Source organism: Saccopteryx bilineata, chromosome 3 (genome assembly GCF_036850765.1).
Source record: "Saccopteryx bilineata isolate mSacBil1 chromosome 3, mSacBil1_pri_phased_curated, whole genome shotgun sequence".
NCBI classification, from domain to species: Eukaryota; Metazoa; Chordata; class Mammalia; order Chiroptera; family Emballonuridae; genus Saccopteryx; species Saccopteryx bilineata.
The window spans coordinates 34,948,501-34,975,116 of record NC_089492.1 but is presented as its reverse complement, the minus strand read 5'-3'; the positions used below and the strand labels follow the sequence as shown (position 1 = coordinate 34,975,116).

At 40.5% G+C, this 26,616-nt stretch overlaps 1 protein-coding gene across 4 annotated transcripts in view; it reads right to left on the bottom strand.

Moving 5' to 3' along the window:
• Positions 1–2,794: 2,794 nt before the first annotated feature.
• Positions 2,795–26,616, bottom strand: part of SNX31 (sorting nexin 31) — an 81,605-nt gene continuing 57,783 nt past the window's right edge. For 2 of the 4 annotated variants that reach the window (XM_066264639.1, XM_066264637.1), the window contains exons 10-14: positions 22,961–23,164; positions 15,074–15,187; positions 12,941–13,018; positions 7,829–7,885; positions 2,795–3,788 (exon numbers count right to left, since the gene is read on the bottom strand). In XM_066264639.1, the coding sequence (XP_066120736.1) occupies positions 3,696–3,788; positions 7,829–7,885; positions 12,941–13,018; positions 15,074–15,187; positions 22,961–23,164 (546 nt within the window). In that variant the 3' untranslated portion in view covers positions 2,795–3,695. The remainder of the gene's footprint in view (positions 3,789–7,828; positions 7,886–12,940; positions 13,019–15,073; positions 15,188–22,960; positions 23,165–26,616) is intronic. The other 2 variants (XM_066264638.1, XM_066264641.1) reach the window with 2 other exon arrangements.

Genomic DNA, 26,616 nt, shown 5'->3' with positions numbered 1-26,616 from the left:
TAAAGGCCACTTTATAAGGGTGTATTGGTTAGCCATACTTTTTCTAAGTTTAACTCAGCACATCTTATTTTGGGATGATGAAAGCCAGCAAAATACACTTAACTTTTTGATGTTTTTTTCTGGGTTCACTGATGATAGTCCCGAGGCCGGTGTAATAAATGAGAGAAGGACTTTCTGCTCCACCTCCCGCCACCCCGAGTTCTCAGCAGCCTGGTGGACCACGGACCACACACTACAGGGCGGAGGATGAGCAAGACACATCCAGAAACACAGAATGGTCTCCTTTGCTGAGTTTTCTATTTTAGGATCACTTTGGCCACTATTTTCTCACCAAGGCTTGGAACCTATTCAGTTTTCCACAAATTAAGATCATTTAGCTCTTCACAAATTCACTTTGAGGGTGAAATTAAGATCATATCTAACTTAGATATTTAACATAAAATTTGCTTCCCAATTGTCCATGTGGGGATATGTGCAAGCCGTAAGCTCACCACACACTGGCCTAGACCAAGACCCGGCTTGGCGAGCATGTCAGATCTTCAAACAAAGCCTGCTGCAGGTGCTTTCCTGCCATTTGACCCAAAGAGGCTCAGCCCTCAGGCCTAACCACAATTTAGTCAGCTCTGCCCTTTATTCTCCTTAGGAGTTTTGTGAAATTTGAAAAATTCAAGTGTGTTTGCCTGTAGGCAGAGAGCTTACGCCAGTTACCGCAGGAGTAGGAACAGCAGTAGGAACAGAGGTGCGTGTCTGGAAGAGGTGAGAGAAGTGATGCTGGTGAGTGTAAATGCATCAGGAGAACACCTGGTCCTTCTGCAGGTGTCTGAGGAGTGACTCCGGAGACTGAAGGGTACGCTGGTAACTCCCCAAGCCATGCCACACCTCTTCGAAATTACTTGAAGGATTTCAAGAGTTTCCTACCTTTATAAAGGTCATGCGTTGGCTGGTGTCTTCTCCTGCGATGGTGGTTGAGCTGCTGAGAAGGTCACGCCCCAGCAACACCACCTGAAGAGTGAGGTCACCTGCGGCAGGCGTGACAGGGCGTCTTCTCCCAGGGCCTGCGGCGGGGAAGGCCACTCTGGCCGTTGGAGTTCAGACTTTTAATCCAACAATGGTATGTTTTGATCCAGAAGCGATTCAAACCCCCGCACCCCTTCTAGATAAAGATAGGCTCAGTGATCCCCAAAGAGGCCAACGCTCCTTCTCTCACCGAGCTGCCAAGGAATGTGTCATTTTACAAAGGAAGTCCTGGATTTTGTTTTCTACCATCCCAGTCCCTTTATTCTTCATGGAATAGACTAGACTGTGAATGTACTTCATTACTTGTATTTTCTTCTCATATTCTGATATAAATTAATGATAATCTCAATGTCTTAAAAAAATTAACAAATACAATGCTTCTGTTTTTGCCATCCTCAAACAAGGGATAAACTGCTCAGTTTATATTATAAGGATGTTGCATTCATGCGTGCACGCTGATCCCTCTTCTTTCTAGCCCTGTCTCCTAACTACTCCCCGAACCTAACACTTGGCAAGCATGGAGCAGGCTTGCTGATCACTCCCAAACACTGCACTCACGCTCCCACTGGTGTCTGTCTTTTCCTTTAAGCTTGTGTCTACACTCTGCTTCTGCTTGGCTCTACTCTTTCTTCAAAGTCCCTGACCCCTGTTCCCCTTGGGCTTTCCTGACCGCCCCAACTTCCTGTCACACACAGGTCCACACTACACATTGAATACCTACTACACGTTGTCTGGCATTACTCTTATGCATCAAATTGAAACATAACAAATTGACGACATTCAATTATTTATGACCTACAAGACAGCAAGTGCATATAGTTCAACCTAATAAATGCATCTTTCACCCCAAATACAAATATTTTTTGCATTCCTAGTGTCTACAATAGTTCCTTGCACAGTGTAAAAGTTTGCCATTAAAAGCAAACAGGCCTCGGCCCTGGCTGGTTGGGTCAGTGGTAGAGCGTCTGCCTGGTGTGCAGGGGTCCCAGGTTCGACTCTTGGCCAGGGCACACAGGAGAAGCGCCCATCTGCTTCTCCACCTCTCCCCCTCTCCTTTCTCTCTGTCTCTCTCTTCCCCTCCCGCAGCCAAGGCTCCATTGGAGCAAAGTTGGCCCGGGCACTGAGGATGGCTCTGTGGCCTCTGCCTCAGGTGCTAGAATGGCTCTGGTTGCAACAGAGCAACGCTCCAAATGGGCAGAGCATTGCTCCCTGGTGGGCATGCCGGGTGGATCCCGGTCAGGCGCATGCAGGAGTCTGTCTGACTGCCTCCCGTTTCCAACTTCAGAAAAATACCAAAAGCGAATAGGCCTCGACTATTCTTAAGTTAGCCAAACAGTAGATAAGCTTCCATTTTCATCTAAAAATGCATCCTAACCCATTAATACACTTACCATAGATGATTTGAGATGCTTATGATTCCCCTTACCATAATTTTCTATGACAGCTTGTAATAGAAATATAAAACTTTGCCTAACCTGTGGTAGCACAGTGGATAAAGTGTTGACCTGCAACACTGAGATTGCCAGTTCAAAACCCTGGGCTTGCCTGCTCAAGTCACATATGGGAGTTGATGCTTCCTGCTCTCCCTCTTTCTTTCTCTCTCTCTATAAAAATAAATAAATAAAATCTAAAAAAGAAAACTTTATGGTACTAGAAGGTATAGCTAGAGGCATTGCTTTATAAATACTATAGGGCTTTAATAGATTACATACTTCAAAAAAATTATTCACAGAATTTCCATTAGTAAATTCTATTACCACTGGGATATATTTCATATTTATTACTTAATTAGTTACACAACTCAAGTAGAAAAGAACATCAGGATATGACACTTTAATTACATTACATAGATTCTTCTTTCTCCCTTATTGTGATCTTTATTCTCTATATAATTACATGAATTATCATGATAGACTGAAACTGGATAAGAAAAAATCTAGTGAAAAAGTAGGCATATTTTTTAGAGCTATGAGACTTATAAGGTATCTGATACTGATATTCATTTGCTTTCAAAAATAAAAATATTCAAAGTAGCATGATGACTACTGAACTGAACTTAGTACTCTGACGACAGAATGTAATTATAAGAGTGGAGAAACAGAAGACTGGACGGCCTATTGTTTGAGTACACCCACACTGGTAGGCTCAGAGTTATGTAAGGAAACAAATCAGTCATTCCCTCCTTGCTCTGGTGCTGTGGGCGCGTCAGTGGGGTCCAGATTTCTCTTTCAATGACTCCATTTCTTAAAGCCACATCTTCCTCATCTGATGCGTCATGTCTTCAAAATTTAACCCCAAATGCATTTATAGTGTTTTATGCTGAGCCTTTCATTCATGTAATATCAGAACATATACAAAAATTCAAGGAGCCAGGGAGACATCTATTTTAGGGGGTGGGGGTGGATGAAACTAAGCTTCATACTATGGTAATTGATTTCGATTTGCCACTTGTCATTTATGAGTCATTAAAAACAAACTGTACAACTTTGGCTTGTATTTCTTTTTCATCTTGAGTTGAACAGAGTTCTGAAGTAGGTCTTGATGAACAGGGTCCTTCTTAATGTCACAAAAATAGAAAGGGGTCAAATTTCTTTCATTGATGGTAAGAAGCTCACTTTCAACCCTTAAGTACTATGAAGATAGCCTTAAAGGACATTTTAAAAAGTGAGACTCTCTCTTCAAAGGCCTTCTTCCTCTACGGTCCCCAAAACACAGTCAGCTTCCGCTATCGTGATCTTGCTTGCTCTTGGTAGAAAACTAGAATAGTCTTTCTGTTGTGAAATAAACAGAGTTGGAGATATATACATATATGGGACAAAATGATTTCCGTATAATAACAATTTTTAAAAAGTCAAGAATTTTAACATTAAAAAGACAACAGAAAATTACATTTGGATAAGCAATGGTTATTCTAAAAGGTTTTGTCCTGTAGCAGCTACATTTAGGGCTGTGTGCGCCCCCTGCTGGTATGTGGAGGTAGCCCTTTCTAGAACACCTGCAGGCACTGGGCAGTCTCTAGGAAGCAGTTGTATCTCTCTTCTGTCTTTTTCCCTTCTCTTAGAGCCATGTGACTCTCAACTTTTAACTTCATCACAAATCTTTAGTGCACATTCCACTCCAATACAAATTAAAAAAAACTGTAATATTTATTTTAAAATATTTTAAGAGTTTCTGCTTGCTACCAACCTTCAGTGAGTGAGAAATTGTTTTAAGCAACTAGACAGACATAAGCAAAGCAAAGACTGTAGGCTGATAGCCCCAGGTGCCTAGCAATGGGCAAACCTGAGAAAGAAGGATCTCACCCCCAGGGTAACCTTTCCTGCACGAGAATATTGCTAGTCATGCGGTTTAGAATCCCTGATTTCATATCACTGGTCATGCAGTTCGGACCCTCCCTGACCTTTCCTCCCATGGCTTGTTGCTAGTTATGCAGGCTAAAACCACTTAGATAGGAAATAAACAAGGGGGCCAGAAAATAGCCCTTAAGAATTAACCTCTAGCAGGGGTCCCCAAACTTGTTACACAGGGGCCAGTTCACTGTCCCTCAGACCGTTGGAGGGCCGCCACATACAGTGCTGCTCTCACTGACCACCAATGAAAGAGGTGCCCCTTCCGGAAGTGCAGTGGGGGGGGCTGGATAAATGGCCTCAGGGGGCCACATGCAGTCCACAGGCCATAGTTTGGGGACGCCTGCTAGGGCCTCAGTTGTGTTTTAGCGCCAGGCCCAGAAAAGCAGCAAAACCAGACAATCTATGCTCCAGCTGACCTAAGAACCAGAAGCACTAATAACCCCCTGCCCTGGCATCAACCAATCACTGGAGATCACAACCCTAAAAGGACACACCTGGAAAGCTGATGAATACTCTATTAGGATCCTCCCCTGGGATTGCCCCTAAACTCTCCACCCTTAAAAGCCCTTAGGCAGGAGGACCCAGCCACTCTCACTGCTCTCTTCTCTTCTTCCAGGGAGCACTGGCTCCTTCGTCCCTCCCTACCCCTCAGCCTTTTCCTTGCCTCTCTCTTTCTCCTAAGCTCTAAGGGACACCACAAGATTTGCAACCAGGGGAGCAATGGGCAGCAGCAGCTCGTCCTGGGCTAACCCCTTGAACCTGTCTCCAAGGCCCCCTTTCTTTGCGGGCTCAGTCCCTCCTGAGTATATTCCTGCATGGCCAATAAATTCTCGCTTTACTTGCTGCACTTGGTCTCTTGACTGAATTATTTCCTTCAAGGAGACAAGAATTGAGGTCTCATCGCTTTGCAGGTAACAAAGACAGCCTTCAATATCTATGAAATCTCAGCCAGGAGCCATGGAGAATATGCTTTGGCCCTGATGAAATAAATGTGAGGTACCTCAGGGGGTAGATCATCAAAAAATTTTTTCTATGAGGGATTTGTCTTGATAGAGAGACCCCATGGCAGAGTGGTTAAAGGAAATGAACTTTATTTGTTAAACAACAAATGAAGACTACCTGAGTTTGGACATGGGCTCCACCATTTACTAGCTGTGTGACCTTGGGCAAGTTACTTAACCTTTCTGTGTGTGTTTTAGTTCTCTTGGCTATAAACCAAGGATAATAAAAATACCTAGGTTTTTATGAAGACTAAATGAATTGATTATATATAGAAAGTAATTATAACAGTCCCTGCCTCAGAATAAGCTCTATAGAAAGGTTTGCTTTAAGGTATATAAAGGTCTAATATGTTGTGGGCCTGATACTATTATACTATTTTATGTCAACTATACTTTAATAAAAAACTATAAATAAATACATACTGAAAATAAAGGAAAAAAAAGAAAGGTTTGCTAAAAGAATCTGGAATTAATATGGTGGGACACTAGGACCCCTTCTGCCATGCTGTCCTGCCCGGAGCATGAAGGAGGCCTGCCTGTTTGGCACTGTTGTTCATCGGACAGGGTAACTGGATTAGTACCAATGCTGATTGTACTTATTCCTACATGTTGTGTTGCCTGTTGTTCTGGGACAGTGGCTCTCGAATTTGAACAAGCATCAGATTGAATTGAAGGGTTTGCTAAACACAGATAGCTGGTCCCCAGGCTCAGAGTTTCTGACCCAGTAGGTTTGGAGCCTAAGAGTTTGAATCTAGTAAATTCACAAGGGATGCTAATGCTGTTGGTTTAAGGACCCCACTTTGAGAACCACTGTTCTAGAGCAATGGTTCCAATCCTGGCTGTACATTAGACCACCTGGGAACTTTTAAAAATTCTGTTGCCAGGCCCCAGCCAGCCATGGTTAGTTCTTAGATATCCCCAGGTGGTTCCAATATGCGGTCAAGGTTGACAACCACAGTTCTACATTGTTATTATGCTGCTGAAATGGATGCATTTAAATAAATGATGGAATGATTACTCTGTACATTTTACAGTTAAAAAAACTGTAGCTTGGTGCAGTGTTTCCCACTGAGGTGCTTGTTATATATTCTAATTCAGGGCTCCTATCACAGACCTACTGCATCAATCTTTTGGGGTGAGGCCCATGAGTCTGCACTTTAATAAGGACCTCATTTAGTTTTTTGCCTGAAGACACACAGCCATTAAGTGGTGGAGTTATCTCTGTCTCTGATCTAAGCAGCCAGAAATGTTGTTATAAAATAGGGAAAGCTTTGCATTCAGTCTGCTTTAATTTATTTTCTGAGCTAATTCACTCAAGAAATGACCTTATACCTTTATATACTTATGAGTATTATACTTATATACTATTTTTATATACACAGGAGCTGGACCAATAATAAGTCCCATTCAAGTGATACTAAGAGGTCACCTTTATTTTATTCACCTACTGTAGGATTTGAACCTAGAAAGGAAGTTAGAAAAGGTTGGTAAGGGCACAGCTCTGGAGTCAGACCACCTGCCTCCTTCTACCACTGAGTGCTGTGCAACCTGGGCAAGTCACTTAACCTCTCTGTGCCTCAGTTTTCCCAACTGATTTACAGCATAGTGGTGAGGATAAATGTGTTAATCCACATAAAAGTGCTTAAAACAGTGCCTGGCAATAATGAAAGCCTATTAATGCTTTCTATTATGATTTTACCTGTTATTGTTATCTGCATAGCAGAACGACATGCTCAAAAATGTACTTTATAAATTTACAAGTTGTTTTCTACAGCACACTGTAGAAAAGTAATCATTAAAAAATTTTGTTCTTAGGCCCTGGCCGGTTGGCTCAGCGGTAGAGCGTCGGCCTGGCGTGCAGAAGTCCTGGGTTCGATTCCCGGCCAGGGCACATAGGAGAAGCGCCCATTTGCTTCTCCACCCCCGCCCCTCCTTCCTCTCTGTCTCTCTCTTCCCCTCCCGCAGCCAAGGCTCCATTGGAGCAAAGATGGCCCGGGCGCTGGGGATGGCTCCTTGGCCTCTGTCCCAGGCGCTAGAGTGGCTCTGGTCACGACAGAGCGACGCCCCGGAGGGGCAGAGCATCGCCCCCTGGTGGGCAGAGCGTCGCCCCCTGGTGTGCGTGCCGGGTGGATCCCAGTCGGGCGCATGCGGGATCTGTCTGATTGTCTCTCCCCGTTTCCAGCTTCAGGGAAAAAAAAAATACAAAAAAAAATTTTGTTCTTAAAAATTTTATATATTTTTTTAAGTAAAGACTCAGAAAAGCATTTCTCCCAGTCCCACTGAGTGCTACAATAACATACTATACCCCTCTGACGGCCCTCCAATTGGCCTACCTAACCTACATGGAAAAGCTTCTAAAAAATGAGAATTCTGGCTTATTATTAAAACTAGACTAAAGGGGGAAAGGGGACGGATTTATCAAAATTATAACGTATCCATTACATAATTTTACTCACAGACCTGGCTTTGTTGAATGTGGTATTTTTTACTTCTGCCTTGTTCTGGAACTTCGATCTGCTAAGAAGATTAGTAAAATGTCAGCCAGCACAGCCTAGAGAAGCGTGCACACAAATAACCCATTTAACTAGCACGGTTCCCCTTCCATAACAATCCTCTTAATGGCCCCGACGGCTGCCAGTCAGAGGCACACCTGCTTGTCTTCTGCATATTTCTTCAATTACAAGTGTCTACATGGTGGAGTAATTGAGTTACCAAAAATTAAGTGAAACTTAATGTTTAACCTTGGTGGTTGCCTATGGATATTGTGATTTAATACAGACTCCAAAAGGACTTCACACAAAATAAAATGAACTTCTAAATCCTGAAATAATTCATGGAGCTCTAATCCATATGCTGAATCAAAGCCAAACGGGGCTTTGTTTAAATCAAAAGGCACCATTAAGCAAGGGAAGAATCAAACTGAAGTGCAAGGCACTTGAATCTACCTCATGTGTGTAAAGTAAACTTAACGTAACAGTCAAGGTCTTAGCAGAAAACAGATGGCGCCCTCTTGGGGTGACTAAAGAGGCTTTTTAAAGGAACTTGTTAATGGAGGTGTGGGCAGGAGTAAATTTAATCAATGGAGGGTCGTTGGAGTCCCCAGGGACTAGGGTGTGTGTGTGTGTGGGGGGGGGGATTGGTTCTTCGGTTCTTCCTCATCTGGGCCTAAAGGGGCCAGGAGCAGCTGGTACCGGAAGGGGAGTAACTACAGTTGCAGAGCCCCACCCTCAGGAGCATGACCCTTGGTACAGGGCCGTGACAGCTGCAGCAGCCCAGTGAGGACAGAGCGGGAGAAATAAATGTGACAATCTCACTTTTCTCCCACCCTCCAATCTGCCTGGGTTTCCCCATTAGTGAGCTACTCTGATTTGGTTGATAAAGATGCAAATGAGGATATAGCTATACAGCTCCAATTGGACAGGGCAGGTCTTAGCCCATTGGTCAAAACATGATTCCAGCAGGTCCTTTATAAAGTCAGTTCCGACTGTAGGACTGCCGTGCAGGAAATATGGCAGCTCAGTCTATGGCTTTTCCCCTAATATGCAGTGTGTGTATTATCCTCTGTAAACAATGGCTGCTAGACTCTGATTATGAATTTGGACCCAGTTACCACAAGGAGTCTTTCTTGGCAGATATATTTCTTCTCAAGGCCCACATTACTAAGAAAGAAGGACAGAATGAATAATGGAGTGAGCTACCAGCAATCCCTGCATGTAAAGAAATATAAAAGACAACAAAAAAGAAAACATGTACTTTATACAGTAGATGTGTTCCTAAGGAGTTTCTGGAACTGTATCATTGTTGTTACAGTTTTGTATATCAAACCATAATCTGAATATGTGAGATGTATCAGGAATATGCTAAATAATTTTCTGAATTAAAAAATATTTTACATTTTTAGTAATCCGTACTTAGATTTGTATTAGTTTGTATATTTTTTCCTTAGGTTCACTTTAAAGTGGGTCTGACTCTCTAAATTGGTTTTCTAAAAAATGGTAGAAAACGAGATGGCCTTCTGCTTCCTGCTTGCCTCATACCTCTCACCCCCTCCCAAACTTCTATCACCATATATATTTTTTCTCTCCACTTCTCTTTCATTTTGGGTAAAAGCAGACCATGTAAAAGGCCACTGGGTTCAGAGATAGGGGCTTTGAAGTGTGCGCCTGTTATGTAGTAAGAAGTGACCTTTTGTTGACAGTAATAACATCTGAATGTATCTGGAGAGATAACAACACAACCCTGCAAATAAAAAGACTAAATTAACCAGGTGTGGGTCTATGATGTAAGTAATTCTTGGTCAGTAAGCTGTAAGCAGAAGTTTTGTGTGGCACTTCTGAGACTACATCTTAAAGAAAAGAGAAGGGTCTTTGTTCTGACTTTCCTCAGACTTGTCGCCTAGAATGTGGGTGTAATGACTGGCGCTCAAGCAGCCATACTGGGCACGAGATGAAAGCCACTGAAGATGGCCGAGAAGAAAGGTCTCTGGTGACATCACAGAGCCACCATTTCAGCCCTAGACTTACCTCTGAGTTTCTTTTAGGTGAGAGAAACAAACTTTTCTTTTGCTGATGACACTTTTGTTTTTTTTGTAATATGTAGCCAAATCTACTCTTAATATACTTTATTTTCAAATAAAATAATCCTTATAACTCTGTTCTAGATAAAAATAGCAAACATTAACAAAACTAATTTAGGCATTAGTGTAGGAGGCTTTTTCATTCCTTCTGGCTTGCAGTTAATATTGCCTTTAAAGTGACTTTTTTTATTGACTGTTTATATTTTTCTTTAGTGCATTTTTTTACTTTAAATCTTAACCATCTCTTCATAAATACTTCAAATCTACCTTTGAAAGCATTTCCTAAAGCTAACTAAGCCGATTCCCTTTAAGGTAGCACGAAATTTCTTCTTTTACGCCTTCCTTCTTACTAGGATAAAACAGTGCTATTAAATCTGCTTCTAGGGACCATCTGCTTTATTTAAGGGGCTCATTTGGTTATAATTTCCTCAATTTCTCTCTCCCTCCCCAAATTCTTCATGACTATCAAAATCTTGGAATCTATTCTTCCTTGCAAAATAGAGATTCCTGTATCCTAGTCTATACAGGCCTTCAGTGGGTGATACGCGTAAGTTCAAATTTTATGTGGGTGTGAATGTCACAGGCAGACATTTATATGGCTCTTTTTTTTTTTTTACAGGGACAGAGAGAGAGGGATAGATAGGGACAGACAGACAGGAACAGAGAGATATGAGAAGCATCAATCATCAGTTTTTCATTGCGACACCTTAGTTGTTCATTAATTGCTTTCTCATATGTGCCTTGACCATGGGCCTTCAGGAGACTGAGTAACCCCTTGCTCGAGCCAGCGACCTTGGGTCCAAGCTGGTGAGCTTTTTGCTCAAGCCAGATGAACCCGTGCTCAAGCTGGCGCCCTCGGGGTCTAGAACCTGGGTCCTCCGCATCCCAGTCTGAGGCTCTATCCACTGCGCCACTGGCTGATCAGGCTTTATGGCTCCTTTAAGCTATTCAAACTGACTTGTTTTTTATTGAAAGAGCAGTCTCAGAATCAGTTGAAGTGCAAACAGCTGATCTGTTTTTTCCATGCCAGGGTCCCCTTCTACCCAGGGATGTGTTGATGAAATTCCGGACTAAAATGTAAATTATCCCAACAACTCCCTCTTGAAAACCCAATTTTCAAGAGGGAGGGTCTTACCTTGCCTTTTCAAGAACAAAAACAGGAAATAAAAAAAAAATGTTTGTGAAAATAAAACTTGTTGAGTTTTTGGCTAAAGTAATACAAATGCTGTCCAATATGCTGATTTTGTGATCAGCCACATGGATAAACTATAGATTTCAATTTGTGTGCAGCTCTAAGGAATGTAGGTAGTGTGGTTGCTTTTCTTGAAAATGTTAGATAGATCACTACCGTCTATTATTGAGCAAACTCTTTAGCTAGTCTTTGTACAAGTATTTTCCTTGTAATGGGTAGCTTATGTTTTATTCAACATTTGAGAGTATGTCTTCCTTTTAATGAGACTTACTTCAGTTAATGATTTTTCTTTTTCTTCTTTTTACATACATATATATTGGGGAATATATATCAGATGACACTGAGGGCAGTGTCATCTGATGTCCCAGCAACATCAGCCTTTGAATAGCTCACACAGTTCAGAAGACAGAAGTACAGACATGTTACAGCTGTCATGAGAATGGACTGAACCAAGCAGGAGGACAGTTTCTGAGAGCTGGGGGAAGTTACGATTCGGGGGTAAGTGGTTAGATTATCAACAGAAACCACTCTGATGATGACAGAGCAAGTGCAGGAATACTGCGCATGAAAAAGGATTAGCTCCCCCCAACTGTATTCCCTCTAGTACGTAAAATATTTAAACCCGTATTGAAATAAGTTGAGGAAACATATTTTTACTGGAGCCCAAGTAGATTTTATTACTCTTTTTTTTAGAAAAATAATGTTTTTATTGAATTTACTGGGGTAACATTGGTTAATAAAATTATATAGATTTCAGGAGTACAGTTCTATCAATATAATACATCGTCTGTATACTATATTGTGTGTTCACCACCCCAAGTCAAATTTTATTATTCTTTTAAAAACAGCATCCCTGATTCTTTTATTGTTTGATTTGGTACTCTAGTCCATTTTGAATTATTTATATACCAAGAGGCACTACATTTTCATTTTCCCTGGGAAAATATTTTCAGCTCTGAAAGAGAAATAAGGATAAAATGAAACTACTTTCTTAGAGAAAAGCTGCAGGAAGAGCAATGTTAAACTAAAGATGTTGTCCATCTTATAAAGGACTAAATTTAAATGAAAACATTAGGGAACGTTTTCAAATGTATTTTTAAAGATAAGGTTAATATTTGGTAAAAGAATTATGTTTATAAATGTCAACCAGGCATTAGTATTTGTAATCATAAAAAGAAAAAATCAAACTGTACTATCTTATTAGGGACATCCTTATACTATGATGGTGACAAAGCAAGTAGAAAAGTAACTCTATCTCAGTAGTTCTTTTTACAGCCTGCCACCAACCCTTTCAATGAGTTCTTAGGCCTTTATTAAAGAGATATAGACTAGAAAAACAAAGCTTAATTTTACACTGAGAAAAAATTATAGGCTCAAGAGCTTCTTTTACTTGATAGCTTCTCCCAACTGCTAAAGGCATTTTAATTTGGCACAGTGGAAATATCATGAAGTTTAGGGTTCTTTCTATAGATGAAACTGTAGAGCTTAAGATCATTGCTGCTGTGTTAAAGACCTCTCAAGACCCTGACTTTATAACGTAGCTTTTATGGTAAGTCCACATTCTTCCTTTTGTGGGGAAAGTAGAAATACAAGGATGCAGTGTAGAGTGTCAGAGAGTTCTCAGCAATCCAAGAATGATTCTCATTGGAAAAATGACTTGAATTCTCAAGACTAAGCTCCCAGGGGGCGGAGGAGCTCACTACTGGATTCCTCCTTCGGGTCCCAGCAAGTTGATCAGTGTAGTTTAGTGTCAGCTGATGGTGGGAACTTAAAATGAAAAATATACACAGATAAGAGCACTTACCATTTCTGGATTCTCTGCAGCTAGCTTTACCATCTTTTCTGAGATCATTTTTTTCAAGCAGCTACTCAGCAAAAACGCCTAAGAAATCCAAAAATAAAGAAGTCTCTCAGCCAGAGATCGTCTTCCTTCCCTCCTCACATCCCTAGGCAGACTTTGAGCTCTGCCCTCCAAATAGTATAAATTTAGATTTATTTTTTAACTTCCATAAATTTGCATAAGATATAATTAATCAATAACAAAAAATTTTCTTAATTATGTGGATATATTTACAGTAATTTTTTAAAAGACAGGTGAAAAATTGCCATGATCATTACTAATCTTTTTCCTTCTTAAAACTTCCCCCTCCCCTCCCATTTTTTTTCTTACTACTTTGTAAGCAGCTCATGTTCTATATACAAGCAACAAATAATAAGAACTGCTTCTTATTGTAATCAAATGAGCTGATGTTGGTCAATCTTCTAGTTAACTATGCATAATAACTAAGAGACCTATTACAAGGCATAAATATTAACGCATCTGTTTGAAAGAATATATAATCACCTTATGGCTTTTACAGAACCAAAAAGAAATTAGTTATTTTCCTTCACTTTCTTATTTTTCTGGCATCTTCAATCATTCATTTTAAAGACTGACAGCTGTCCCCAATATCACCTGTGGCTTTCCTGTTCCTCATCATGGTTAGTCCAAGACATACATGTTATCCATCATGCTACACAAAGCCTGGGTCTTCCTTGTCCCGAGATCTTCGCCCCTATTTGCCAAATTGAAAGTTCCCTGCGATTTTCCCATTTGCTCCTTTCCCACTAACCCTTTTCCTCTCTTGTTCCACCCACTCCAATTCTGGGCTTGCTCTCTTCCCCTCTGGCCCTAGCAAGGTTGGAGACAACTGAAGCTCAAAGTTTGAGGTTACAGGAACCTAAGATGAGTTTCTGCTCAAGGGTTGGGTGGGGAGTGGAGATGGGAAGGACAAGAGAGAGGCAAAGCTCGGGTTGGGGTAGTAGCCCCTGTAGAAAACTCTTGAAGGATAGTTATATTATAAAAATAATTAGAGGGAGAGGGGGCTACATAGAGGGAACAACCCCAAGTCTTGCAAGAGAGTAGAGCATGATAGGAAATAAAAATTTATTTTTAAGGGGAGAGAAATGGGGGGAGAGGGAAGAGGGAAGAAAGGCACTGCCACTGATAAGGAAATGCTAACAGATGTGGGGGTTTTATACAATAAATTTTAACCTCCTGGTTTTGACAAGGACTAACCCTGCTTTTCTGTACATATATGTAACCCACACAAAAAGCACTCCCTCAGCTGCTGCAGCTAGGAAGGATATTTAATGGTGTCCCACATGGTTCAGACTGACTCCATATTACTATACAGTATATGCAGCTATGTAGGTTAGGACTCTGTTATAAACCAGGTAAGGTTTATTAAATATAAAGGGACAGATTTTGGTTAAAGGGCCTAGAAAAGATTTAGGTTCAAGCCCTCATTTGCATGTATTTGCAAGGCACACAAGCCACATTTCTGCCTTTGCAAAAGTAATCTCTGACTGCATATCAATAAACCCACACTCTAAAGGAAATAAGCCCTTTCTAGGCATCCTTTGAAAGAATGTTTATTATATCTTTCTGTAGTGGTTTAAACTCATTTGCTACAGACTAGATTAAAATACCATAATAAAATCTAACTACTGCACTTCGCATGCTCAGGGAGAAAGGGTGGCTTCACAACCGAAATCTATGTCTCTCCAAGTAACTGCAAATCTTCCTCAGTAAACATCCTGTTATTCCCCTAAGAATGTCTCATATTTGTTGAGTAGTTGCAACAGAGACCAAATGGACCTCAAAACCGAAAATATTTACCATCTGGCCTTTTGAGAAAAAGCTTACTGACTCTTGGTTTAAGCCACTGCTGGTGGAGTCTTCTGTTATTTGGTAACTAAATTCATTTCTAATGGATATGAAGGCTATGGTGACTTGTAAAACAAAACAAAACAAAACAAAACAGAAGAGAGTATTACAGCCCGAAAAGAGAGTTGCAGCATACTCTAGTAACAAGTAACGGTCAGGGTAAGTGCTGCTTCCACCCGGCAGCCAGAGCTTCCGTGCGGGTTTCTGTGCTCTGCCCTGAGAACTCACCTGTCTGGAGTAAATGACAAACCACTGCCAGCGACTCTCCTCGCTGTACAGAAATCTGAGCTCCAAGTTCCGGTTGAGAGTTTGCTGGGGCCCATCCATATCCAGCAGAGTCCCCTGTAGAGGAAAAGATACTATTTGATAGTCAAGGGAATTTAAGCGGCACAGGCTACAGGGCGTGTGGGTGGTGAGAGAAGAGGCTTAGAGGAGAGGCCAGGGCCCGAAGCTACAAGACTGGTAGAAAACACCAGCGATTCTTGCTATACTGCATCTATCCCTCTTTCTCCTGGTACAGGAGTCGCACACTCCCTTGAGGAAACCATCTCGCATCCCCTAAGGCTATGTCAGCAGGCCTAGCAGGGAACACGGCCTTCCTGAAGGGTGTCACATGACCCAAACTCAGACCAATTGAACAAATACTCTCTGTGCCCCTCGTCTGATTCCACAGTAGAGAGATCCGAGGAAGAGGTCATAATAAAGAATTTCCTAGAAACCTTGAGCTCCTTTGGAGATGAAAACCTATGTCTACACAAGACTTGTACACACATGCTTATAGCAGCATAATTCAAAACAGCCTAAAGGTAGCAACAACCCAAATGTTCATCAATAGATAGATGGATAAACCATATTTGTTATATTTATATCATAAAATATTAATTGACCCTAGAAAGGAATGAAGTAGTGACACATACTCTAACAATGGTAGCCTTCTCAACAATGGTCCTAGAGCAATTGGACTCTCCTAGGCAAAAAAAATAAAATTAAAAATTAAAAAAAAGAACTTTATTCTAAGTTACATACCCTATACAAAAATTAACTCAAAATGGATCAGGGACTTAAATGTATAACCTATAACTACAATATTTTTAGGAATAAACTCTAGGGAGAAAAAAATTCAGGGTCTGGAGTTTAGCAAAGAGTTCTTAAACTTGGCACTGAAAACACAATCTATAAAAAAAACTGATGAATTAGACTTTGTCAAAATTAAAAAGCCTTGCTCCACAAAGACCCAAAGACCTGTTAAGAGAACAGAAAAAACCTAGAGAGAAAGTATTTGTAAACCACATATCCAACAAAGGGCTAGGATCTAGAATGTATTAAGTATTTCAAAACTCAACAGTAAAGAAACAATCCAATTAGAAAATGGGCAAAAGATATAAAAGAAGATACACAGATGGCAAATAAACCACATGAAGAGATGTTCAACATCACAGGCCTTGAGGAAAATGCAAATTAAAACCACAATGAAACACCATCACACACTTATCAGAATGACAAAAATAAAAAATAGTGACAATGCTAAATGTTGATGAGGATGCAGAGAAACTGCATTACTCATACTTTGCCGGTGGGAATGTAAATTAGCACAGCCACTTGTGAAAACAATTTGGCACTGTCTTAAAAAAGCTAAACATGCAACTTCTATATGACCCAGTAATTGCATTCCTGAGCATTTATCACAGAAAAATGAAGGCTTGTGCTCAAAAACCTATACATGAATATTTATAAGAGCGTTATTCATAACAGCTAGCAACTAGAAACAGCCAATACCTTTCATTGGGCAAATGTCTAAAGAAAATTTAACTGTTCCATACCATGCAATATGACTCAGCAACAAAAAGAAGCAAACTACATATATATAACAACGTGGATGAATTTCCAGAGAATCATGCTAAGAAAAGCCAATCCCAAAAGGCTACAGGATTCCATTCATGTAACATTCTTTTTTTCCCCCCAAGATAATAAATTCTTAGCTTTTATATATTTTTATTTCATCAGAATAGTCGATTCTTATTATTCGCAGTAGTCATGTTCTATAAAGTCACCATAAAACACTGAATTACTAAATACTGCATGATAGCCCAAGAGAAAATACAGGTTTGGTTCCTGTGAACTTCTGATCACATTTTCACCAACTGATCAATACAGAACCTCATTACCTCATTTAAAAATAGTTTTGTTTTTGTATAACATACAAAAAAACTGCACATATTTAATGTATACAATATGATGAGTTTAGACACATGTATACATCCATGAAACCATCACCATAATCAAGGTAATAAATATACCCATCACTTTCAAAACTTTATTTATATAATGTATTTGAAATGACACATTATGGAAATGGCAAACAGGTTAGTGGTTGCAAGGGGCTAAGGAGGAGTGGGGGTTGGAGAAAGCAGGGGTACTATAAAAGGCCAACAGGTGGGATCCTTGTGATAGAAATGTTCTGACTCTTAATTGTATCAGTATCGTTATCAGTATCCAGGGTGGTGATATTGTACTATAGTTTTGCAAGATAAAATAATAAAAAAAGTGGTTGAAGAGTACACAGGCTCTCTGCACCATTTCTTATAGCTGCACATGAATCTATAATTATATCAAAATAAAAAATTTAGTGATGTTGAACATTTTTTCATTTGTCTACTGGCCATCTGTATGTCCTCTTTGGAGAAGTGTCTATTCATTTCTTGTGCCCATTTTTTGATTGGATTGTTTGTCTTTCTGGTGTTGAGTTTTACAAGTTCTTTATAAATTTTGGTTATTAATCCCTTATAAGATGTATTGTCGAATATGTTCTCCCATTGTGTGGTTTGTCTTTTTATTCTATTCATATTGTCTTTAGCTGTGCAAAAGTTTTTTAGTTTGATATAGCCCCATTTGTTTATCCTGTCTTTTATTTCATTTGCCTGTGGAGATAATTCAGCAAAGATATTGCTGCGATAGATGTCGGTGAGCTTACTGCCTAAGTTTTCTTCTAGGATACTTATGGTTTCACGATTTACATTCAACATCACTAATCATTAGAGAAATGCAAATTAAAACCACAATGAGATACCACCTCACACCAGTCAGAATGGTGCTCATTGACAAAACAACACACGATAGGTGCTGGCGAGGATGTGGAGAAAAGGGAACCCTCCTGCACTGCTGGTGGGAAGGCAGACTGGTACAGCCACTGTGAAAAACAGTATGGAGATTCCTCAAAAAATTAGAAATGAAACTGCCCTTTGACCCAGCCATTCCACTTATAGGAATATATCCCAAGGACACCATGTCACCAACTGAAAAAAAGAAATGCACCACCATGATTATGGCAGCATTGTTCACAATAGTGAAGATCTGGAAACAGCCCAAGTGTCCATCAGTGGAGAGTGGATTAAAAAGCTGTGGTACATATATACAATGGAATACTATGGGGCTGTGAAAAAGAAGGGAATATTACCTTTTGCAACAATATGGAGGGACCTGGAAACTATTATGTTGAGTGAAATAAGCCAGGCAGGAAAAAAAAATATCATATGACCTCACTCATTTGAAGAATCCAAGGAATAATGAGAACTGAGGAATGGAATTGAGACAGAGGAGGGATCAAAGGGACCAGAGAAAAGAGGACAGAGGGAAAGGGGATGATAGGATGGGATAAACCTGAAGGGAAGTGGGGAGGACGCTGTAGGGAGGGGGGTAAGTGAGATGTTGAGGGGAATAGGGGGAGGGGATGCATCAGGGTGACCCTAGAATCTATGTAAACACAATTAATTAAATAAATAAATTAACTAAAAATAATTGTTTAATGCAAAAAAATTATAATGTGAGGCTTATATATAGAATTAAAGTATGGAAACAGATATCACAAACAATAGATGGGGCAAATAAGTACATTGTTGTAAGGTTATTACACTCTTGTGAAGTGGTATATTGAAAGTAGACTGTAATAAGATATAAATATATATTAAAATTTTTTTTAATTTTTATTTTCAATCTATTGTGTTGACCTGGTTTCAAGTGTACCATTCAATGCAACACCCTCTGCCCCCCACATTGTGCCCCCCATGACCCATAAAAACTCTTAAGTAACCATAAATAATTTTTTAAAGGTATAGCTAATAAAAAGCAATACAACTGGAATTATAAAATAAGGCAGGGGAAAAAACTGATGACACTCAAAAGAAATAGACAAATCCGCAATTATATTTGAAGACTTTAACACTCCTCTCAATAACTGATAGGACAAGTAGAGAGAATATGCATGAAGACATAGGAGAGCTGAAGACAATGAACTATGTGATGTAATTGACATTTATAGAATACTCCACCAATAGTGACAGAATACACTTTCTTTTCAGGTGCACATGAGACATTTACCATGATAGACCAAATTTTGGGCCACAAAACAAGTTCTCATACATTTAAAAGGACTGAAGTCATGTGAAATTAACTTCTTTGACCCCAAGGGCAAAAGAGTGGGGCAAGGAGAAGGTTTAGAAGGTTGTTGGGTCCAGTAAGGCAGGAAGTGTTGAGACCAAGCTGTGAGGGTGGACAGAAAGGAAGAGATTTGAGGGGAAGTAAAGCAGTAAAGTGGATAGGCCTCCACTACCAATTAAACATGTAAGGTAAGAGAGAGAAGAAGTCAGAGATAATTTCAACATTAATGGTTTGGCAATTAGGGGGTGGTGGTGAAAGTTTAATTTACAGAAATAGGAAACACGGGAGGAAGAACCCTAGGATGAGCATGAGACAGAATGAATGAATCTGGTGTGGGGAAAGGTTGAGTTTAGATGTTCATGGGACACCTGGTGAAGAGAAAGCAGAAGAAAACACTGGCCCTTTTGAGAGGGCTCTGGGTAATTGATTTCAGAGACTGTGTAGAGCAGGGGTCGGGAACCATTTTGGCTGAGAGGACCATGAATGTCACATATTTTAAAATGTAATTCCGTGGGAGCCATATAATATGTTTAACACTAAATACAAGTAAATGTGTGCATTTTATGTAAGACCAACACTTTTAAAGTACAGTAAGTCTCTGAATTATTTTTAATAACGTTGTTATGCTATTGCTAACCAATGATGAATAAAGTACTTCTTACCATTAATGCAACTTCTGGTGCTGCATGGTTTTGCTGATGGCTTTGTAGTCTGGTTGATATGTGATGAGGTTAAGCTTCATGCAGGCGTTGAGACTTCTATCTGTTAAACGTGATCCTAGGTTGGTCTTAATGTTCTTTAGATATGATAAAGACTGCTCACATGCATATGTAGAGCCAAACATTGTCAGTACAGCAATACTCACACGCTGCAGTGTGTGGTATGTGACGAGAAGTGCATTCCAAGTTTTGACAATCAGCTGGTCCGCCGGTTGAAGTTTTTCATTTCTCCCCACTTGCGTTTGCTCACCAACTCTGCTTGCTGTCGTGCAAGTCTTTCTAAATCTTCATTCAGTGACTTGAACTTATTCACCCACATGTCTGAGGCCTTCAGGTCAGCAGTTTGTAGCTCAAAATCTCTGACAGAGACACCGGGGATGTAACTCAGGTTGGCGCTGTCCACTGCACACTCGTATGAATGGGTGATGAACTTAAAAAGATGAGTGCGTGTGCTCACAAAATTCTCCAAAGCACGCTTTGAATGACTGTAGGAGATTAGATGTGAAGCCTGCTAGCTGCTGGAGATCAAGATGTTGAGCAGGGTCACTTCCTGTGCATGCATCTTTAAACTCTCCCAGTTTTTCAAAGTGTAGTAAACGATCTGTTTCAATGTTGGTGATGAAGAGTTCCAGCTTGTTTTCAAATGCAAACACTGCTTGTTGAAGGGATAAGACTGTATTTCCAACACCTTGCATTTTCACATTGAGCTGGTTCAGATGATCAGTCATGTCCACAAGATAGTAGAACTTCAGGAGCCACTCAGTGTTAGCTAACTCAGGATGCTCAATGTTTTCCATTTCAAGAAAAGTCCGGATTTTTCTCAGACAAGGCATGAAACGGCTGAGCACCTTCCCTCTTGACAACCAACGCACATTGCTGTGCAGAAGCAGACCAGGATAATTATTCCCAATTTCATCGAGCAGTGTTTTAGACTGGCAATCATTTAAAGCTTGGGCAACAATAAAGTTGACCACCTGAATGACCAGCAACATCATTTCACCAAGCTGTTTGCCACACATCTGAGCACAAAGCACCTCCTGATGTAGGATGCAGTGAAAACTTAGGATGGGTCTCTTTTCATGTTCATGAAGAAGCGCTACGAATCCTCTGTTTTTCCCCGCCATGCATGGAGCACCATCAGTATACACCAAAATAAGTTTATCCATCAGTAGGTTTTTTTCTTTAGCGAACTAAGTGAAAGAGTTGAATAAATCCTCCCCTCTTGTCTCTTTCATAGGCAAAACAGCAAGACTTTCCTCACGTAGTATGTCACCGACAGCATACCTTGCAATCACGCTGAACTGGGATAAATGGCTTACGTCTGTTGACTCATCCAAAGCGAGAGAAAAGAATGGTGCTGCATTTATGTCCTTCACTTGTGTTGCCTCAATTTGATTTGCCATCATAATAGTAGGATCGTGAACAGTTCTTGCCGATAGAGGCATGTCTTTTATTCATTTGATTATCTTGTCTTTATCTGAAAAGTCGTCAAAAAGTTCATTGGCAACATCAAGCATGAATGTTTTGGCATACTCCCCATCTGTGAATGGTTTTCTGTTTCTCACAATTGCTAGCCGAATTCCAGTCACCTTGTTGGGTCCAAACATGGAGTTGCTGCTGACTAGCTTGCACTTTGCACAGTAGCTCTTGACATGCTTTCTTCCTGCTGTCCCCCACTGGATATTTCGATGCAAATGTAGTATGGCGTGTGTCGAAGTGCCGCTTTATATTTGACCATTTCATCAATGCAATTTTATCATCGCATATTAGACACTGCAGAACCTGCTCTCTCCACAAAGGCAAATTCCTCTGTCCATTCCTGCTGAAAAGTACAATACTCCTCATCTTTTTTTCTTTTAGCCATCTTCTTCATCAAAAGGGTTTTTGCAATTAGCTAGCTGACTACTTGATTAAAAGGAGGGAAGTTTACTTCCTGACCTCACAATGACCTGTGTATGTTATGCATTATCCAGTAAAAATTTGGTGTTGTCCCGGAGGACAGCTGTGATTGGCTCTAGCCACCTGCAACTATGACCATGAGTGGTAGGAAATGAATGAACTGTAATACATGAGAATGTTTTATATTGTTAACGTTATTATTTTTCAAATTAAAGATTTGTCTGTGAGCCAGATGCAGCCATCAAAAGAGCCACATCTGGCTTGTGAGCCATAGGTTCCCAACCCCTGGTGTAGAGCAAAGATGCTAGAAATAGAACTCATAGGAATATCAGCATTTTTGAAGTGATCAGAGGGAGAAGTGGCCCACAAAAGAGAAGGGGCGGGGGAAGGGAGATGACTAGTACTCTGCTGGATCAGAGATACCCTTGGATTCTGTGGACTGAACAACTGGGTGTCATGGTTGCTCTACTAAAGTTTGTCTTTCTACTAACTAACTTCCATTTTCTGTGTAAAGGGGATAATCCCTCTTAATTCACTTAGTCATTGTAAGAATGTAATTAAATAATAGATGTGGCAATGCCTCACATGGCATCCAGTACAAAGTAGGCATTCAACAAATCTGATCACAGGTTTTTCTTGGGAGGAGATGGCAATGTAGGGACAATGCCAGGGATCCTTAAGTGTAGCTTACAGTAGCAGCCTGTTTCCAAGGGTAGAGATCTTGTCAGTACTAAGTACGTATTAAGTGCTCTATACGAGATAGCTATTATTTCCATATGCTGTTATTACTGTAGCCACCCTTCCAGTAGCAGAGAAGCCTGTTGTTGGAAGGTGGGAAGATGGGCATCTCAACTGCTATGGGTGGGGAACTTGCACCAGTCAGTAAATACACTTTACTACTGGGTGATGCTTGCTGTGGCTGAGATGCTCATGACTTGAGGTACATGGATGATTCAAATAGCAGACCTGTCTCTTACATCAGCTTTGTCATCCCAAAACAACAGGATTTAAAATCATGAGTAGAAACTTTAAATCATGGATAAGGCAGTGTCGAGATACTCACAAGGAAGGTGACCTGCCAGCACTTGACTCTGTTCATCTGGAAGATGATGTCCTGGGTCTGGTTATCAGGCAGGGTTACGCAGCAGCTGATCTCATTATTGCCAACAGAAAGAACGGCCCCACAGCCCGGTTCCGGGTAGTCCCAGGTACAGGGATCCAGCTGTACGTATCCATAGTGCCGTACCTCCCAGGACAGCTCCAAAAACTGCTCCAAAGGGAGGTGTGGGGAGATAGGAGGAAGCAAAGGACCACTTGAAACAGAGAAAACCTCCTGTGAGAAGCTACTGCCATTTTAGTAGAACACATGGAGTTGAGTTACAGTGGGAATGCCTTTTTCTTCTGGACAGTGTAAAGGAAGACAATGCCCCTGTGATCTCTAACAGTAAGGCCTGCGGAAGTCCATGGTGTGACCTCCCAGTGCAGGGACCGTTTCTGCCTCACTTACCAGAGTGTCCCTGCTCCATAGTGCTCAGTACACAGTCGAGAATAAAAATATCCAATGCATGAATGATGAAGAAAAGAGTGAATTGAATAAGATGATTCTATCTCAGCAGATAATAACAGCAAAATAAGAAAAAGTGTACATTTAAAATACCATCTTTAAAAAACTAAACTGAGGTCTATGTAGGAGGAAAGGAATTCATTTTTACAGGCTGCTTTATGGAATGGTGGTATAAACTGTCACAGAAAGAGATTTGGAAATAGTCATGAAATGAGAGCAGGAGTGAGTCTGCTTCTTAAGTAGAGTTCCAGACAGCAACCAAGTGCCAAGGGAGCAGTTATGCGATGTTTAACGTTTAGCTCTTTCCTTTGCTCCTGACATGACTTAAGAACAGAGGACAGTTACAGTTCACACCTGTGGCCCCGGCATCCTGTCCTGTTAACATCTATTGAGGATTTTATTAAAGTGAACATTAACAATCATTAACAATTACATTTTATTTTTATTTTTAGAGAGAGAGAGAGAGACAGAGAGAGAGAAAGTGGGGGAGGTGCGGAAAGCATCAACTCATAGTTGCTTTTTGTATGTGCTTTAACCCGGCAAGCCCTGGCTTTCAAACCAGTGATCTCAGTGTTCCAGGCCCACGAAGTATCCACTGAGCCACCACAGGTCAAGTAACGATTACGTTTAAATAACCTGGTATCAGCTGACCTCCACTTTGTTCTTTCAGCTTTCACCATGGCCCTGACTGATGATATGTGAGGTGTGTGAGTACAGAGGGAGACTCTCATTTTAACACATGGTGAAATCAGAACCCTCTCTTCCCGTGACAGCTGGTGTTTTCCAGTCCTTTCCTGAAGCAAGGTAACTTACACTTCGCTTTTGAGCACTGCATGAAGCACTTGCTGATAAACGGGCTGAGACATGCGCAGTGAGGACCAGCGGACCCTTGGTACAGGCGAGAGGAGTATTAAGGCTCCAGTCCCTCCACCACATGTTGTACCAGCTCCCTGTGCTGTGTCCCATGCACTCTGCTGCTGGACCTCCTTTTGGGTCAGAAATGACAGGGTGTGAGTAGATCCTACCTGTGCAGGGGCGGGGCAAGGACTGAGTAATCCAGCTACAGATAAGGAAGTTTCATGCTCCTGATAAGGAAGTTTCTCATCATAAATCTTTAGTTTATCTTACTGTTAGGTAACAAATATTTTATAATAAACTCTTGGATGCAATGATCTAAAAGAGATGAAAGTTTTTTTATTTTTTTTAACAGAGACAGAGAGAGAGAGTCAGAGAGAGGGATAGATAGAGATGGACAGACAGGAACGAAGAGAGATGAGAAACATCAATTCTTTTTGCGGCTCCTTAGTTGTTCATTGATTGATTTCTCATATGTGCCTTGACTGTGGGGCTACAGCAGACTGAGTGACCCCTTGCTTGAGCCAGTGACCTTGGGCTCAAGCTTGTGAGCCTTGCTCAAACCAGATGAGCCCGCACTCAAGCTGGCGACCTCGGGGTTTCGAACCTGGGTCCTTCCGCATCCCAGTCTGACGCTCTATCCACTATGCCACCGCCTGGTCAGGCAAGAGTTTTTGTTTAAAAAAATGTTAAGCTCCATTTCTCAAGCAAGTGGAGATGAATAAGTAACTGCTAAAATGCTTGCTGGCGTTTGCCATTCAGGAGGAAGTGCATTGCTGACTGTATGAAAACCAGAAGACAGAAATCTGCAAGAATCATCTACTTGAAAATCAGTTTTTTTAAGAAGACTATACCTGGAGAAAATCATTTACATGTAAAACTGCAGAAGCTATATTTATATAGTTTCCTTTAGATTGGGAGTTGGTAAAGTTTTCTGTAGAACAGGGGTAGTCAACCTTTTTATACCTACAGCCCACTTTTGTATCTCTGTTAGTAATAAAATTTTCTAACCACCCACCAGTTCCACAGTAATGGTGATTTATAAAGTAGGGAAGTAACTTTACTTTATAAAATTTATAAAGCAGAGTTACAGCAAGTTAAAGCATATAATAATAATTACTTACCAAGTACTTTATGTCAGATTTTCGCTAAGTTTGGCAGAATAAATCTTTATAAAACAACTTACTATAGTTAAATCTATCTTTTTATTTATACTTTGGTTGCTCCGCTACCGCCCACCATGAGAGCTGGAACACCCACTAGTGGGCAGTAGGGACCAGTTTGACTACCACTACTGTAGAGCCTTATAGTAAATATTTTGATTTGTAGGGTTATGGGTTCTATTGCAACTACTCATCTGTACTGCTCTAGCACAAAAGTATCTTCGGCAATACATAAAGGAATGAGCATGACTATCTAAGCCAGTGACCCCTTGCTCAAGCCAGCAACCTTGAGCTTAAGCCAGCAACCTCGGGCTCAAGCCATCAACAATGGGATCATGTCTATGATCCCATGTGCAAGCTGGTAACCCCACACTCAAGCTGGCAAGCCTGTGCTCAAGCTGGATGAGCCTGTAGTCAAGCCACGACCTTGGGGTTTCAAACCTGGGACCTCAGTGTCCCAGGTCAACGCTCTATCCACTGTGCCCCCACCAGTCCAGCAAATTTCACTCATTTTTAATTCTGAGTTTTCTTGCACATGTGTATAAAATAAAGCAATAGTTAAAATGTTGGCTCCATTAGCAGACAAAGAACCTCACAAACAAATAATGCTGCTGTTATAACAATATTTTTAGATGCTTCAAGAGAAACATGCTTCAATTAATTTAAATAATGGTTCCATTTCTTTCGGATGGAAAGGAACTCACACAACCCTTGTCCCTGTGCAGTGTGTATAAATGAGTCTGACAAACAAGACATATTTTTACCACAAGGAACGGCCTCTGCTTCGTTGCATTGTCTTTTTTTATTCTTTAGATTCAGCCAGTGTTTACCACTAAGGCATTGATTTTGAACAAAATGCCAAGAAAATTTAGAGGACTAAATTAGGACAAATGCATACACACAAAGAAAATTTTTAAAAAGACCACCATTAAAATAGTATCATAAAATCAGATGTAATACTTACCAAAGGAAATAAAAATTGTTTTCTAACAAAAATACAAAAACAAATTTTGGTAGAGCACAGCAGTATAGTTAAAAATAATATTCTTTACTAAATGAAGAAGTCAGAAATGTCCTTTAAATTGATAATTGTATTCAAAGCAGCAGCAATATTTTACCCATAAAAATAGAAACTAT